Source organism: Acipenser ruthenus, chromosome 12 (assembly GCF_902713425.1).
Source record: "Acipenser ruthenus chromosome 12, fAciRut3.2 maternal haplotype, whole genome shotgun sequence".
In the NCBI taxonomy this organism is placed as follows: Eukaryota; Metazoa; Chordata; class Actinopteri; order Acipenseriformes; family Acipenseridae; genus Acipenser; species Acipenser ruthenus.
This window is the reverse complement of record NC_081200.1, coordinates 25,787,123-25,805,597: the sequence shown is the minus strand read 5'-3', so window position 1 is coordinate 25,805,597 and position 18,475 is coordinate 25,787,123. Positions and strand designations below refer to the sequence as shown.

At 37.3% G+C, this 18,475-nt stretch overlaps 1 protein-coding gene across 3 annotated transcripts in view; it reads right to left on the bottom strand.

Moving 5' to 3' along the window:
• Positions 1-18,475, bottom strand: part of LOC117417328 (ankyrin repeat domain-containing protein 13C-like) — a 65,954-nt gene that overhangs the window by 33,669 nt on the left and 13,810 nt on the right. For 2 of the 3 annotated variants that reach the window (XM_059034711.1, XM_034029395.3), the window contains exons 2-3: positions 14,202-14,243; positions 3,376-3,480 (exon numbers count right to left, since the gene is read on the bottom strand). In XM_059034711.1, coding sequence (XP_058890694.1) covers positions 3,376-3,480; positions 14,202-14,243 — 147 coding nt within the window. The remainder of the gene's footprint in view (positions 1-3,375; positions 3,481-14,201; positions 14,244-18,475) is intronic. The other variant, XM_059034710.1, reaches the window with a different exon arrangement.

The following is an 18,475-nucleotide window of genomic DNA, read 5'->3' as shown; positions in this document are numbered from 1 at the left end:
GCAATGCTGGTGGCTTACACTTGCTTTTACTTTATTAAATGCAATATCGGCAATGATGCAGTACTATGACTTAACGTTATTCAGTTACTTTACAAATAAAAAAAACACTTTTGATTGGCTTTTCAATTGATAGAACCTACATAATAAAGCAACAAACAAAAAAAACAGCAGAAGCACACTTACACAGTGTCTGTATTTTTCAATAAATAATTTAAGAAAGCCATTATGTTTTGTTTTAGTTGCGTGGGCAGAACTACAAAAAGAAAGCTGTTTTTTGTGCTCCCAGAAAAATTACATGTCCAGCTACTATAAATGAAAAACCACAACCACTTTGAAAAGCTCAGCATATAAAATGAGGCAAGTTGTAAAATTGTGTCTTTGGGGGAATTGGTCATATTAACACAGCTGTTAAGAGACTCAAATCAGCTCAGTTCTAAAAAGACCTTGATTCGTCTGCAGTGCAGTGTGTGATACAGAGCTCTGATGCAGCCGCATTCAGGCAGTGTGAACTTAATTGAGACATAACATTTAAGAATTGAAAATAGCAAGATCCATCACCTGACTAATTTACCGTAAGCAAGTCCACAATATTAAAATTACACTGTTTGCATAAATGCAGTAGCCTAAATAAAATGACCAGAAAGGAATATGAAAACAACCTAAGCAGCGCTTAGTCAAAAGACATTTATTAATTCTGTTCAATGAGATGCAAATATGCTGCCGGATATAAAGCACAAGGCAGAGAGCAGATGCTGTCAGGGTACAGTTAACATTCAAATTATTTTACATTCAAGAGATGAGACACTCATTGCTTTTTAGTTATTAAAATCAGTAACATTTTCAGTTGTGTATATAAAGACAGATATGATGGAATTATATAGTTAGATTGAGATTTTTTATGGTCAATGCAGTAGGTATAAATATATACAAGTTAGACACAGAAAAGCACTTGACTATTCAGTTTTTCTCTGACATTTTAGAAACAGATGGTCCTTTTGTAGAGTGAAGGTAAATCAGATTTATAAAAGGAAAGATGTTATGCTCAACAAGCCGCTACAATTTTTGGCAGACTGGCAAAGTTTTTGTTTTAATCTTTGGATCGATTCAGACAGACAAGATAAAAGCACTCCAGAATATTGGGTCTTTTTTTATAATAAACTCATTTGCTGAATAAACACGGTTGCTGAATTTGTAGGTATCTTAGTCCTTTAGTAATACATGTTAAAAAGCAAATATGAGTGCGTAATATCAGAGTTACCTTAGCTAATGTAATTTTCTTGTTGCTTAGATTCACTTTGTATCATTTTCTGTTTCAGAAATCCCAGGTGTGACTTTTTAAAACTCAGAAGTGTAAAGCAATCCTGTGTCCTCAATATACTTTTACGAATTACTGTACATCCGGTTCACAAGAGTGCAACCATAAACTTGTACAGCTGCAACACTCTGTCCCTAGTGGATGTAAAAAATCCCATACAGAACACCTACACCAGGTCAGTGTTACAAAGGGGTCAGTCAGGTTAACAGTTAGCCTGTGATGTATTCTGAAATTAGACATGTTAGACATTACACATGCACTTCATTAAAGCCTCGTTGAGGATTTGAGGACAAACAGAAAATTACATACTAACTGAATCTGAACAACAATCAAAATAATGCGGAACTCTCTTACTCATACCAAGCTGCTCTTCAAAATCACCTGTACATACGCTAGAACAGCAAGTGTGCAATATAATGACTATTTTAAGAGGTTGTTATAGCTGAATAGACCCTGATGTTTGTATGACAATCCCACATCAATGTTAAACTTGACCCAGAAATAGACTGTGGGTGATAGAAAATCACAGCTGTTCCATTCCTGCTTCTGCAAGCAAAAAATTCTACATCTTATGAAATTGATGTAGCCATTTTTTTTAATGAGCCATACAAAGGACAAGTTCCTTAGTTACCATTAAACTGTACTCGTAAAAGCTATACCTTTTTAAGAGGCAGTTTCCATGCTAATATAATGTAATACCTTGAACAGAACAAAAGTATATTAAACAATTTACACAGCTGTGTATTGACTCATCAGTATGGTTACACAATTATAGATGAATTCTACAGTACAAGACTATTTAAAGTAATGAACAAGCACTGTAGGCACAAACAGAGGGTCCTCATAATCCCATAAGTGCAAGATTTGAGTGAAATGTATTCTGACATTAAATTATCTGTTCGTATAACATTGCAACCGTGTTTGGCATTTTCAAGAACAAAAGGCTAACGTTGACGACAGGGATATGATATTGGATGCATGTTTTTTTCGGTTTTACATATGGGAAATGAAAATCAAATGCCGCTTAACAAGCTTCCCCCAGCTTTTTACTTTGGGAAGTAGTCTGCTATATGTATTGCCTGTGTAATAAACAATATGTTTTACTTATACCTCAACATAACTTCAATGACTTCTGGTCATATGTTTTGTGCACACGCATTAGACAGATAGTGTAAAGTGATGATCTAATGTTTTTGGACTGCTTACAGCAAAGAAGAAATTGAACATGCATTTACAGGTTAAAAATATTCATGTACAAAATCAACAGTTGATCAGATTATAATCCAAAATGTCTACAGGAGGCTAGGTGTGTGTGGCAAAAGTTTGGTGAAGACTGATGCAACAATTAAGGCAGTTATCGTGTTCACCCGGTAGTGTGACAGACAGGAATGAGGACCCTAAAAAAGCTCACTATGTTAACAAGCATGAAGTGTTACTGTATGTTATTATTATTATTATTATTATTATTATTATTATTATTAATAATAATAATAATAATAATAATAATAATAATAATAATAAGTCACTTCTAATAGGATCTCGGTTTTATGTGTTTTAATTTTTGCTGTGGGGGTTGGTCCCTTTGTGAATTTAACGCAATCTATAAGTGTTAAAGTTTAAACAGTAGAGACTAGTTTACAGAATATAGTGGACTGTATACTATACATTAACAAATAAGGGAAAGACCTACTCCATATCACAATAAGCAATACAGGACATGTTAAACTGATTTCAGGCTACCAGTTCCACTGCTAAAAAATGTTGCTGTCAAAACCGGAGCTTTATTCAGCATTGCATGACACAAAAAATATTTAGTGCGTACAAAAATGGAATGATGATGGAAACTAAAACCATTCTAGATGTAATAGTGCTGTCATTTCATTTAGAGGGAAGTTTGCTTCACTGAGAATTGAAGGTTTATGTGTACAATAAATGAGGAATGATTAGACATACTCCAGGCTTTGCAACATCTGTTACTTGTGCATATTGACCCTTAGCTAATACTGTCAATATGCGGTTTGAAACATATGGCTGCTTTCTAAAGATCTCTATTAGCTTACTCATTTGTCTGTCTCCATAGCTGATAGCTTCTGCAAGAGGACTCCATCCCTGAGCATTTTTCACCTTTACAGGGGCGTTGTGGGCTAAGAGTAAATGGGCACACTCTGGAAAAAAGAAAAAGACAACAGAAGACACAGAAATATTAGCTGATTGGCATTTAGAATGTACAATAGCAACTATAAGAGAAAGAAACCATGCTGGATAAATCAGTTAGGTAATTCGATTTAAGGAACTCCAGGAAGAGAAAAAAAGAAAAAAAAGGTAGGTCTAGAAGTAATTCAGTATTCATATTCTGACATATGGATCTTTTTCATAAAAATATGTTATATGAAATGGATTGCTTCACATATGAATACGAACATTCACCATATACATTTCATGTTGTTTTTGAATAGTCGATATTTGTCCTAACACTACATTTTGATACTAGTGCTCATGTAAGTAGTGCTCATATAACCCCTCATAACTGACCTGACCTGCATAACTATCTCAAGACTGAGAGACTGTCAAATACTCTACTGTATGCAAAAATATCTGGTGCTTTTATGATGGGGACTAAAGTCCACTGGAGCCTAAACTAAGCCCTCCAAAGTTATTTCACTTAAATGACAGGATTAAACAGAGTTTCACATTTCATTCAAATGATGTGACAATATGACCTTCAGCTCTGCCAGCCACATCTACCTACTGCTGTACAGTATACAATTATAAAGACAGTACAGTATACAATTATACAAGTAGGTGTTGCTGGCATAGTTGAGAAAGTACATTTTGTTGCTTCTTGTATTTGATTAATATACTGTAGTGTTCTCAATGCATTGTTTATGTGTCTGATTATTCATTAGGAGCATTTGTTGCTGACTGCACATCTAACAGTAATTATATTTTGCTATTCTTTAAACTTGAATGCCAAAGGTTATTTCATTCTTTAACAGAGAAGATACTTTAATACTGTACGCAGATAATACTCAAGATGGGATGTAAAAAACACGACTTACTGTATGCAGCTAAAACATTTCACACAGGATTGTACTAAAATGATAAATAGTGATTCTTAAGAAGAGTATGCAAAGGAAAGCTTGCTGAGACATCTTGCCATTTCAATAGGATCAAGGCAAATAATGTGTGCAGGACTGGCTTTTTGTTCAGTAACATGTAGGACTGAAGCAAATCTATGCCTTTGATTTTTTTTTTGCTACAGTACAGTATATATTATTATTTATTTCTTAGCAGACACCCTTATTCAGGGCGACTTACAATTGTTACAAGATATCACATTATTTTACATACAATTACATTATTTTTTACACATTATTTTTTACATACAATTACCCATTTATACAGTTGGGTTTTTACTGGAGCAATCTAGGTAAAGTACCTTCCTCAAGGGTACAGCAGCAGCGTCCCCCACCAGGGATTGAACCCACAACCTTCCGGTCAAGAGTCCAGAGCCCAGAGCCCTAACCACTACTCCACACTGCTGCTCCACACATCCTTTTAAAACAGCATTTCAATTTCCCTGACCAATTATATCACCAAAACGATATGCCATATTCTTTAATACACACACGAGAGTTACAGTAACTGTATAGAAATGTAAAGCACCTAAACACAACCAGCGTGTCACAAAGATGTCACTCTGCTCAGGGGAGACCATTACTTGCCAATTATCTATGAATAGCTGACACTGCAAAAAAGTTAGATTGTAAACTTTGAAGTCAGCACTTCATATATTACCACATCAAACAGCTGCAGTAAATGTAGCAAGTACTTTACCAGTCACTGTTTTTAATAAACAAAAGCCTGGTGCTACTGTACCTGGTTAGCTGAACTGATAATAAGAGGGATATATATTTCTTGTCCAGTGGAATGTTCTAAGGCTAAGGGATAATGCGCAATAACTCTAACATGGCAGCATTAGAAAATAACGGCACATCTTGGACCCAGAATCAGATGTTTACTGCCCCTTGAATAAAGATTTGATCCAAAGGGCCATAAATTACAGACACTAAATCCAATTACTTGATTTTCTGCATAAAAAATACTTGTAATATCCTTCCAGCCATAAGATCCTAGGATTGCTAGCAAAGTTACTGCATGACCCTTGGGGGCTGGTCAATAAACCTTACTGTATATACTGCAGACTTCAAAAAGCAGTCTGTTTGTTCTTAGGATGTAGATCTTTTGTGGTTACAGCTTGTATTAATCAGAATGAGAATTTGTTATTCATAATAGCTGCTCATTTCATCTTCCTTTCCTGTACCAGTTATGTAAAACGCATCTCCAATGCAAGTCTCAAATGCATCCGTGGCAGGCTGTGTGAGATTAGTAGAGAATCCAAGATTTATCTGCTGTGCTCTATAAACAGGAAACACCCACAGTCCAACAGATTACTCATTACAAAATGAAAATATATTTTTTTACAGTGTGATAAATAACTGTCTCCACCACTAGTAGAATATTAATATTTTTACAGGCTAAGAATGACATTTAACAAAAACTGCAGTATACAGTTCTTATTGGAGCAACTATGTTTTTTTTTTTTTGTTTTTTTTTTAAATAATTTATTCCCCTTTTTCTATCAAATTTGATAGGTGGGCGCCTCACCGCTGCAACACTTCAGAAGGACTCAAGATTAACAGGCACCCTTCATTCCCAGCTACTGAACCTGACCAGTATCCATTTGGCCTTGTTGTAAACATGAGATGGACTATCCCTAGCCGATTTACCTGCCTAACCCATGGGAGCACAAAGGAATCACTCCCTAAGAGCTGCAATAGAATACAAATATACAGTACTGTGCAAAAGTTTTAGGCAGGTGTGAAAAAATGCTGTAAAGTAAGAATGCTTTCAAAAATAGACATGTTAATAGTTTATATTTATCAATTAACAAAATGCAAAGTGAGTGAACAGAAGAAAAATCTACATCAAATCAATATTTGGTGTGACCACCCTTTGCCTTCAAAACAGCATCAATTCTTCTAGGTACACTTGCACATAGTTTTTGAAGGAACTCGGCAGGTAGGTTGGCCCAAACATCTTGGAGAACTAACCACAGTTCTTCTGTGGATTTAGGCAGCCTCAGTTGCTTCTCTCTCTTCATGTAATCCCAGGCAAACTCGATGATGTTGAGATCAGGGCTCTGTGGGGGCCATACCATCACTTCCAGGACTCCTTGTTCTTCTTTACACTGAAGATAGTTCTTAATGACTTTCGCTGTATGTTTGGGGTCGTTGTCATGCTGCAGAATAAATTTGGGGCCAATCAGATGCCTCCCTGATGGTATTGCATGATGGATAAGTATCTGCCTGTACTTCTCAGCATTGAGGAGACCATTAATTCTGACCAAATCCCCAACTCCATTTGCAGAAATGCAGCCCCAAACTTGCAAGGAACCTCCACCATGCTTCACTGTTGCCTGCAGACACTCATTCGTGTACCGCTCTCCAGCCCTTCGGCGAACAAACTGCCTTCTGCTACAGCCAAATATTTCAAATTTTGACTCATCAGTCCAGAGCACCTGCTGCCATTTTTCTGCACCCCAGTTCCTGTGTTTTCGTGCATAGTTGAGTCGCCTGGCCTTGTTTCCACGTCGGAGGTATGGCTTTTTGGCCGCAAGTCTTCCATGAAGGCCACTTCTGACCAGACTTCTCCGGACAGTAGATGGGTGTACCAGGGTCCCACTGTTTTCTGCCAATTCTGAGCTGATGGCACTGCTGGACATCTTCCGATTGCAAAGGGAAGTAAGCATGATGTGTCTTTCATCTGCTGCAGTAAGTTTGTGCTTCTTCAAAAGAGCTTGGACAGCACATCTGGAAACCCCTGTCTGCCTTGAAATTTCTGCCTGGGAGAGACCGTGCTGATGCAGTATAACTACCTTGTGTCTTGTTGCTGTGCTCAGTCTTGCCATGGTGTATGACTTTTGACAGTAAACTGTCTTCAGCAACCTCACCTTGTTAGCTGAGTTTGGCTGTTCCTCACCCAGTTTTATTCCTCCTACACAGCTGTTTCTGTTTCAGTTAATGATTGTGTTTCAACCTACATATTGAATTGATGATCATTAGCACCTGTATGGTATAATTGTTTAATCATACACCTGACTATATGCCTACAAAATCCCTGACTTTGTGCAAGTGTACCTAGAAGAATTGATGCTGTTTTGAAGGCAAAGGGTAGTCACACCAAATATGGATTTGATTTAGATTTTTCTTCTGTTCACTCACTTTGCATTTTGTTAATTGATAAATATAATCTATTAACATGTCTATTTTTGAAAGCACTCTTACTTTACAGCATTTTTTCACACCTGCCTAAAACTTTTGCACAGTACTGTACATTTCCTTTTCTATAGCACCAAGGCTATATTCCACACATTTATATTAGATAATGATAGCTAAATGTTGCTCGTTTTCTGGGATTTCAAACAAATACAATTCTATTTATTTGTATTTTTATTTTTGTTTTACTTTAAAAGATAAATAAACAAGCCTGCTGTGCAGTTTTAACTTCTTACATTTCAACAAAATACATACTAACAGATGTGTATTTTGTTCTTTTTTGTAACAGCTTTGTTTAACATTTCACTGCTGCAAGTCGATTATATATATTATACTAGTTAAATGTAACCGGACCAGTCGGGCCTGTGGTGCTTCATAACTACAGGCCAAAATTCCATCTCTACCGGCCCCTGTGTGTGTGTGTATATATATATATATATATATATATATATTGTAAAAGGAACTCACCCACTCGGGTTCGTTGCCCCTTTAAGAACTTGACCCAGCAGACAGAAATTGAGTTTTCAGCACGTTTGCGCTATTTTTTTAATAAACACAAACAAAATAAATACAAAGCAAAACAAACACCTAGCTCCTCTTGGAGCGTTAACTCAACTTTCAGAACCCTTCCTAACACGGGACAGCTAAGCTGTTTTCCCGTCTTCACAAAACTTAACCACACAGGTTTGCACTCTACCTTTTTATCTCGGGACTGCCAGGAAGCAGAGCACTCCCTTCTGCCTCCTTCTCCTTAGCAGCCCCGAGCAGACTGCCTGCTCTCCTTTTAAACCCCGCACCTGGGCCTAATTTCCAATAACGCCCAGGTGCGGATGATAATTAATAATAAAACAATTAAACAATTAAACCAACAATAAGACAATAAACTAAACTAATTAACTGAAAAAAACAGAACAAATCAAACAAAAAGGTGTATTTCTTTCGCAGGGAGGTCTTAACCCCCTCCCTGCTGTCTCTCACAACCCGCTACGTTACAATATATATATATATATATATATATATATATATATATATATATATATATATATATATATATATATATATATATATAGACACACACAATCAATATGTTAATTTGCAATTTTATTTGGTCAGTTCTGAGAGGTGTGACAAAGTGGTGCGTGAATACAGGTGAGTGCAGTGCAGAGCAGATACAAAACAGACAGACAATGATTTCCAGGTGCAAGGGTGTTTACTGATTTAATTAACAATGTCCAGTGCCTTATGGAAAACACCTGTAAATAATAATGTTGGAGTGATACAGCGGCGTTGTGACGGAGAGTGAATGAATCTGAAACAACAATCTCCCTCTCGACTTGTACTGAATGTTTGGCCAGTTCTTTCCAGGGGCAGTCGGAAGCCGGCCATTCAGGAAGGGGGCGGTGTCATGGTACCAGGAGTCCTCACCCTAGTACTGTAAGCGAAGTTTCAGTCATGAATTGGAGGAGACGTGATTGAACTAGCTATCAGAAGGGGGCGGGGCTTAGGTTACTTTAGGGGGGCGTGACGCCATGGTCGGTTCCTTTGTTGTGGTTAATGGGAGGAAACAAGGACGGGAAACGTGAGTGAAGTGTTTTCCCATTGATAAAAAAACCCTGTATTTGTCTTTGCCAGACGGCTGATACGAAGCCGGGAGCTGTAGCCGGAAGCCAGTGCTAAGCCCGGATCTGAAGGCACAAACCACCACTACTCAGAGCACCGCACCTGCACCAAGAGCACACACAGTCTGGAGACGTGTTTATGTGTCTGTGTTACGTGTTTTGTGTTCGTCTTATTATTTCAGGACTGCAACCCCTTGTTTTGGCGCTGGCAATACCGATTGCTGGGTAGAGCCAGCTTTATTATTTAAACCTTTGGTAAAGGAAATTAAAGAACTTGAACCGTGAACTTTGTGTTTGTCCTTGTCTGGAGCACCTGCATCACCTGTACACCTGAGCACTGCAAACCACGCTACCACAGGTGTGTATCACTCACTATTTGTAATTCCCCGGGTTTGGGGCAGCAGTGTGGAGTAGTGGTTAGGGCTCTGGACTCTTGACCGGAGGGTTGTGGGTTCAATCCCAGGTGGGGACACTGCTGCTGTACCCTTGAGCAAGGTACTTTACCTAAATTGCCCCAGTAAAAACCCAACTGTATAAATGGGTAATTGTATGTAAAAATAATGTGATATCTTGTAACCATTGTAAGTCGCCCTGGATAAGGGCGTCTGCTAAGAAATACAAATAATAAAAATAATAATATTAATAATAATAATAATAATAACCAAAAGTCCAGTTTTACACACCAACACTAAACACAAACACAGTTCTTAGTGATAGTGAATACGTGCAAGTGGTGTAATACAGTTCTCTGTGAAATGCAGGAGTGAAAGTGATGTCCAGGTTTATGCTGGCTTTCACTACAGCTCTGGATCGTGCAACTGGTAGTCAGTTAACAAAACACTAACAAACACAAGACAAAACTGATGGTTCACGATACTGCAACACAGTCTCCTTGTAAACACTAACCATTTACCAAGGAATAGATCACTTACACTACACCCCCCTATTCATACCCTCGCTCATGACCCCTAGGTTAACGAGGACATCCCCTCCTCCAATCCTCGGATGCCACGCTGTTTTCTACGGTACTGTTTGGGTACCGTAGCTCCATCCCCTTCCTAAATGACCGACTTCCACCTACCATAAGGAATAAATTGTCGTGCCATTTAGTTAAGGGTACTCTGTTCCTGTTACACAGTGCCCTCACAGGTCGAGAGGGAAATCTAACACCAAGCACCATTCGATCTCTGTCACAGGGCATCAACAACTTGTTGGATGTTTGTTGCGCTGTTTTGGGAGATTGACGTGGCTCATGACAACCAGTTCACCAACTATATTTAATAACGTGGAGGGCAGACACGCGTTGTCTTTGGACATAGCTGGGATCAAAAAAAGGACGGGAATTCATTCAGTTAGACATTTAAGCAGCTCACTTGCTCTTCATGTTTAACTTTAGCGTAGTTTTTACAGCAAGGGTATTCTCAAACAGCTGCTTTAATACTATAACAAGGGCAAAACACAGTTCATTGTAAGTAGTTTTATACAGAACTCTAAACCCACAAGAGATATACAACATGACAGACCAGAACAATAATAAAAAAAGCTGCCCGCAATATCATTAAGGTGAACTACACTACATCAATACAACCATAAAATCGCCCATCAGCCACTCACTTTCTGCCATCTTGGAATCCACAGTAACTGACCTGCTCCCTTGCAATATTTATAGTTAAGGATAAACACGCTCATTAACATTTACACGTGAAATGCGGGTTTCCATGCGAAACTGGGGGTGGATTTTCCCTCGTGTTTCGTAATTTCGACACGAGTAAATGAGATTTACCCTATCCCTCTCTTTGGTCGTTTTTTCTGTCCGCAAACCTGATTTACCCAAGCAATTCTCCCAAACGTGCACCGCATCGCCATTTCACATGAAAAAATTGACCTGCATGGAAACCCCATGAATGTTATTTAGGATTCAACCTTTTTTTTTTTTTTTTTTAAACATCAGAATAATATTCTACTCGAAGTTCATCGTTGGATTTAATGTAGCATCAAGTCTGTACTGCATACTATTATTGTCTTCAGATGTTTAAAGAAAAATCCAAACACTGCTCTTTTGAGACGTATAACTGCATTTTGGATACAGATTATCTTTATTGTTGTCAATTGAATATGACGTTGTCCAGAGAGATGTACAAAGTTAAGTAAGACATACTTACACCGGCTTACAATATATCCCTGTTGTCAGGCTAAAAAATAGACACTGGTGAATCAATGCAGTTTGATGAGAAAAATCCAGAGCCCATCAATAGTTTATTGCTTGTCATACCAATTAAAATAATCTCTCAACTACCCTTCGTTCACTAAGTAGGTGTTCTCATCAAATTTTAAAAAAAGGCAAGCCCAAATTGTATTACAAGGAAAAACTGCAAATATTTCATATTAGGCCTTTTACAGATGCCGTCTAATCCATTTATTTTAGCCCTGGAACTGGGATGGTTTAAACCCCCTCCCACAACTTAATTCAAACCAGATTGATTCTGCTGCAAAAAGCTTGCTTTACGATGACTGTATGTTACCAAACAGATCCATTTTAATGTTGCAGTCCAGCTACACTGATTAATGACCACAGAATCAGTGAGAATTGCCGAATTGTTTTCGAAGGGTGAAGCTTTGATTTCCTACAGTATCCTGTTTTCTAAAAATTCTCAACACTGCGTTAAAATGGCACAAAGTGATTAAGTTTCTCTTGACAAATCTTTACGTCAAGGCCACCTATATGAAGCTGTCAAATTTCTTAAAATTCACATTAAATCAACAACATAATAATAATAATAATAATAATAATAATAATAATAATAATAATAATTTAATTTAAAGAAAATAAACACATGCCATAATATGTAGTAAAAGGTGATAGTCACATGACCATTCCTTCACAATAGATCTCTAAATTCCTTTAGAGAAGTTAAGGGTGGAATTTAGAATGACCCAGTCAGAACATTTGAGAGTTTCTAGTGAACTCTCCTTGTATATGGAAGCATCTGCCAAATGAGTGCCTACTATCAAAGTCTGTCAGATCTATGATCTTCACCATGCAACAGTAATATTCATGTTTTACAAAATGCATTGAACACTCGATTTGCAGGTAGTATTCCTGCTATGTCAGGCAATGTCCATTACTCAAAAATGTGTAATTAAACTTAGAAGCATTTAGAAACCTGGGATTTGTATGTAGAACTAGTCAATATTTGTGGATACGATACTACAGAGGCAACACAGACAAGGACAGAATCATTTAAAAATACAGACGTTGACATCAATAATTGAACAGTTCCTGCTAAAATGTATTGGTTCTTCTTTGTATAAATGTTATATATATATATTTTAATAACTTAGATTTTAAGTACTGCAAAGCTTGTGTAGTTCCCATAATCAGGTTGGAAAAGTGCATTCAAACAGAAAACATGAAGACTATAAAAAGTCATCACACAAAATTCTATTTTGGTTATTTTAATTTGGCTTACTCTAATTTTTACAAAGCCAATAATACAAGAGACAGATTTATCTGTTCTTAAAAAGGTCAATTTCACTAAACAAACATGCAGAGTAAGATCAGTAAAGCTTAACTACGTGTATCATCATGTGTGTAGTATATATTAAAACACAGAAAAGGGTTTAAAAAAATAAAATGTGAACAAAAACAAAGCATCACATATTGAAAGGGGAATGACCAGGTGAGTGGCAGTGAAATGGTTAATATCTTAATGGTCAACATCCTTAATAGAACTTGACTGCAAAAATACAGCTGTGTATCATATATATATATATATATATATCTGCAACTATCGCAGAACAAGTTTTTTTTTCCTCTTTTGCATTAAGTTCTATAAGAAATAAATGATGCCAGCATGGTAAACAAGTATTTATTTCTCTTCACTACTTTAAACCGTGTTCACAGCCAGCAGTTTCAAACCTGGCGAGACGGTATAACCAGACACACTCTGTCAATGACAGGCCACGAACTGGGAGACCAAGAGTCACAATACCTGCCCAAGATCGACAGATCATTTTGCAGCATCTTAGTGATGTCAATTGCTAGCCAGCACAATAAAAAGTCACTGCACCTGCTCTAAAACAAAGTTTGTCATTTTTCGATCACATCTAGTGAATTTTATCCACATATAAGTGATAAGTTTCTTTTGATACTCTGTATATAATTAATGGTAAATATACCTCTTTAGACAATAGGAAAACACTCATCAGATCGCAACTGATTGCACAGGTACCAAAATACGACCGGGCACAACTTGCAATCTGACATCGTACCACTTTCTGCCATTACATGAGTCAAGTTGTGGTATGCATACCACTTTCTAACACTACACCGGCTCTATAATCTAGATTACGGCTTCTATCAAAGTGAAAAGCAGCATCCACAAACTTGAACTTAAAGTTTATCTATAAACTTCAGGTACATTCAAACAGTATTACAATTCCAATTCAAAAAGAAAAGATAGTGACAGACATGTTGAAAAAGGAATGCAAATACAATAACCTAGCATGAAAAAATAAAAAAATAATAATTTTTTGTATTTTTATTTTTTATTATTTGTGCCGTTCGTTAGGTAAACTGTTCCCCCATTACTACCACTAGTAGAATGACAACTGATTTGAGTTTGTTTCAAGGACTCGGACTCGAAGTCAAGGACTTGTGACTCGGACTTGAGGCTTGAGGACTCAACTACAAGTGTGTATATGTATTCATTCATTCGTGTACCCATTTACTTATCCTGTTTCCTTATCAAGTAGCAATTTTGAAATGGCTTTACGGCAATACAATAAAATGGCATTATGTTGCTAATAATTTTGAAGAACACAGATGTAGACAGTATCCATAAAAAAAACATTATAGGTGTAAGTACCATAGACTTGTGAGTTTGAGCTTTTTAAATTCCTAAATACTAATGCAATGAGCCGGCTTACCTTTGTGCCCCATCATTACAGCAAGGTGTAAAGGTGTGTTTCCTAAAAAGGAAAAAAGAAAAATAAAAAAGCAGCATTTTAGTCATAAAACTATATTATAGTATACAGTTCAGTAAAATAATGTTTGGATACATGTATGGGAATGTAACCTTATTACATAATAATTATTTTGTCTGCACTAGAACTGCATATCCATTGGATGTGCTTCGGAGTGCCCTTATCAAGTTTAATCACAAACAGATAGAATTTGGAAGCGATTATAATATTATATCTATATATACACACAGTGCCGTGAAAAAGTATTTGCCCCCTGTCTGCTTTTCTGCATTTTTGCACATTTTTTACATTGTATTTGGTCAGATTTTTTTTGTGGGTTGTAGTAGTATATAGAGGGAGTCAGAGAGAAAAAATGGCACCAAAGTTTGGTGCTTCTTTCATTTGTTTGGTGTGCAAGGTAATCAAACATGCAATCTTCAGGTGTGAAAAAGTTACTGCCCCCCCTAGTTAACTCAACCCAATTAAATGGATAATTAGGGTCAGCTGTTTGAGTACTTTGGTTAACAACCAGGCCTGATTTGGGCCAGCCCTGCCCAATATAAATCTGACTAACTTTGGCCCTTACCATCAGTGAAGTTGTCAGCACACAGGTTCTAGAAGCACATCATACCACGAACAAAAGAAATTCCTGAAGACCTCCGGAAAAAAGTTGTTGATGCCTATCAGTCTGGAAAGGGTTACAAAGCCATTTCTAAGGCTCTGGGGCTCCACCGAACCACAGTCAGAGCCATATTGTCAAAATGGAGAAAGTTTGGGACAGTAGTGAATCTTCCCAGGAGTGGCCATCCTGCCAAAATCTCTCCGTTGTTCTCTCTCTAGAACAACATCCAGGGATCTGCAGGCCTCTCTCGCCTCGGCTAAGGTAAGTGTTCATGACTTCACCATCAGAAAGACACTGGGCAAAAATGGGATTCATGGCAGAGTAGCAAGGCGGAAACCATTGCTCACTAAGAAGAACATGAATACTCGTCTCAAGTTTGCCAAAAAGCACCTGGATGATCCTCAAGAGTTCTCGAACAACATTCTATGGACAGATGAGTCAAAAGTGGAACTTTTTGGCTGACATGGGCCCCGTTATGTCTGGTGAAAACCAAACACTGCATTCCTCAGCAAGAACCTCATACCAACGGTCATGCATGGTGGTGGTAGTGTCATGGTTTGGGGATGCTTTGCTGCAACAGTACCTGGACGTCTTGCCATCATTGAAGGAACCATGAATTCTGCTCTGTATCAGAGAATTCTACAGGAGAATGTCAGGCCATCCGTTCGTGAGCTGAAGCTGAAGCGCAGCTGGGTCATGCAGCAAGACAGTGATCCGAAACACACAAGTAAGTCTAGTACATCAGAATGGTTGAAGAACAAGAAATTTAAAGTTTTGGAATGGCCTAGTCAAAGTCCAGACCTAAACCCCATTGAGATGTTGTGGCAGGACCTGAAACGAGCAGTTCATGCTTGAAAACCCACAAATGGCACTGAGTTGAAGCAGTTCTGCATGGAGGAGTGGGCCAAAATTCCTCCACGGCGCTGTGAGAGACTAATCAATAACTACAGGAAGCGTTTGGTTGCAGTTATTGCTGCTAAAGGTGGTTTAACCAGTTATTGAGTCTAAGGGGGCGATTCCTTTTTCACACAGAGGCATTGGGTGTTGCATAACTTTCTTTAATAAATAAATTAAATATGTATCAAATTTTTGTGTTATTTGTTCACTCAGGGTCCCTTTTATCTAATATTAGGTTTCGAATGAAGATCTGATAACATTCAGTGTCAAACATATGCAAAAATGCAGAAAATCAGACAGGGGGCAAATACTTTTTCACGGCACTGTATATATGTAATTATATATATATATATATATATATATATATATATATATATATATATATATATATATATATATATATACAGACGTGCTCAAATTTGTTGGTACCCTTACAGCTCATTGAAATAATGCTTCATTCCTCCTGAAAAGTGATGAAATTAAAAGCTATTTTATCATGTATACTTGCATGCCTTTGGTATGTCATAGAATAAAGCAAAGAAGCTGTGAAAAGAGATGAATTATTACTGATTCTACAAAGATATTCTAAAATGGCCTGGACACATTTGTTGGTACCCCTTAGAAAAGATAATAAATAATTGGATTATAGTGATATTTCAAACTAATTAGTTTCTTTAATTAGTATCACACATGTCTCCAATCTTGTAATCAGTCATTCAGCCTATTTAAATGGAGAAAAGTAGTCACTGTGCTGTTTGGTATCATTGTGTGCATCACACTGAACATGGACCAGAGAAAGCAAAGGAGTGAGTTGTCTGAGGAGATCAGAAAGAAAATAATAGACAAGCATGGTAAATGTAAAGGCTACAAGACCATCTCCAAGTAGCTTGATGTTCCTGTGACAACAGTTGCAAATATTATTAAGAAGTTTAAGGTCCATGGAATTGTAGCCAACCTCCCTGGGCGCGGCCGCAAGAGGAAAATCGACCCCAGATTGAACAGAAGGATATTGCGAATGGTAGGAAAAGAACCAAGGATAACTGCCAAAGAGATACAAGCTGAACTCCAAGGTGAAGGTACGTCAGTTTCTGATCGCACCATCCGTTGCTTTTTGAGCGAAAGTGGGCTCCATGGAAGAAGACCCAGGAGGACTCCACTTTTGAAAGAAAAACATAAAAAAGCCAGACTGGAATTTGCTAAAATGCATATTGACAAGCCACAATCCTTCTGGGAGAATGTCCTTTGGACAGATGAGTCAAAACTGGAGCTTTTTGGCAAGTCACATCAGCTCTATGTTCACAGATGAAAAAATGAAGCTTTCAAAGAAAAGAACACCATACCTACAGTGAAACATGGAGGAGGCTCGGGTATGTTTTGGGGCTGCTTTGCTGCGCCTGGCACAGGGTGCCTTGAATCTGTGCAGGGCACAATGAAATCTCAAGACTATCAAGGCATTCTGGAGCGAAACGTACTGCCCAGTGTCAGAAAGCTCTGTCTCAGTCGCAGGTCATGGGTCCTCCAACAGGATAATGACCCAAAACACACTGCTAAAAGCACCCAAGAATGGATAAGAACAAAACATTGGACTATTCTGAAGTGGCCTTCTATGAGTCCTGATCTGAATCCTATCGAACATCTATGGAAAGAGCTGAAACTTGCAGTCTGGAGAAGGCACCCATCAAACCTGAGACAGCTGGAGCAGTTTGCTCAGGAAGAGTGGGCCAAACTACCTGTTAACAGGTGCAGAAGTCTCATTGAGAGCTACAGAAAACGTTTGATTGCAGTGATTGCCTCTAAAAGTTGTGCAACAAAATATTAGGTTAGCGGTCCCATCATTTTTGTCCATGCCATTTTCATTTGTTTTATTATTTACAATATTATGTTGAATAAAAAATCAAAAGCAAAGTCTGATTTCTATTAAATATGGAATAAACAATGGTGGATGCCAATTACTTTTGTCAGTTTCAAGTTATTTCATAGAAAATTGTGCATTCTTCGTTTTTTGTGGAGGGGTACCAACAAATTTGAGCACGTCTGTATATATATATATATATTATATATATATATATATATATATATATATATATATATATATATATATATATATATATATATATATATATATGCACTGTAAGTACATATGCCTTCACTATAGCAGTAGAGATCAGCCAAAATAAATAGTACACTTTGAGTACCAGTGCAAATCTACTACGAGTAGGATTTTTTAATTTTTTTTTGCAGTTGCATTGCAGTAAAGTTGTAATTTAAACAAGTAAACATTTGCTTTTAAATGATGATGCCATGTTTTTGATGACATGAATAATGTAGAGCAGTTTACTCTAAGCCTAGTTTGAAATGGTTTTCCTACATTTAACTGGTATCTACTGTAAATATTGTCTCTTTACGGTTCATTTGTTTTACATACTGTATGTTGTTTTATGCTCGTACCTGCTCTTTCTATGATGTTTTAGCTCCAAAGATTTCAAATGTTAAAGTTTAAATGTGTTTAATCCTACAGTTTAAACTTTAAAGCAAATCTAACACCCATAGTAACCATTTTACTACTGTCTCTGTGAATTGGAGGAATGGCTGAGGAAACAGTTAACCGAATTGACAATGTTTCCTAAAATGTACTCTTACAGCAGATTACACAAGATTACAATGTAGTTCAGACACATTCCTAACACTGGTTTAAAATGCTTGAAAACATCACATTTCA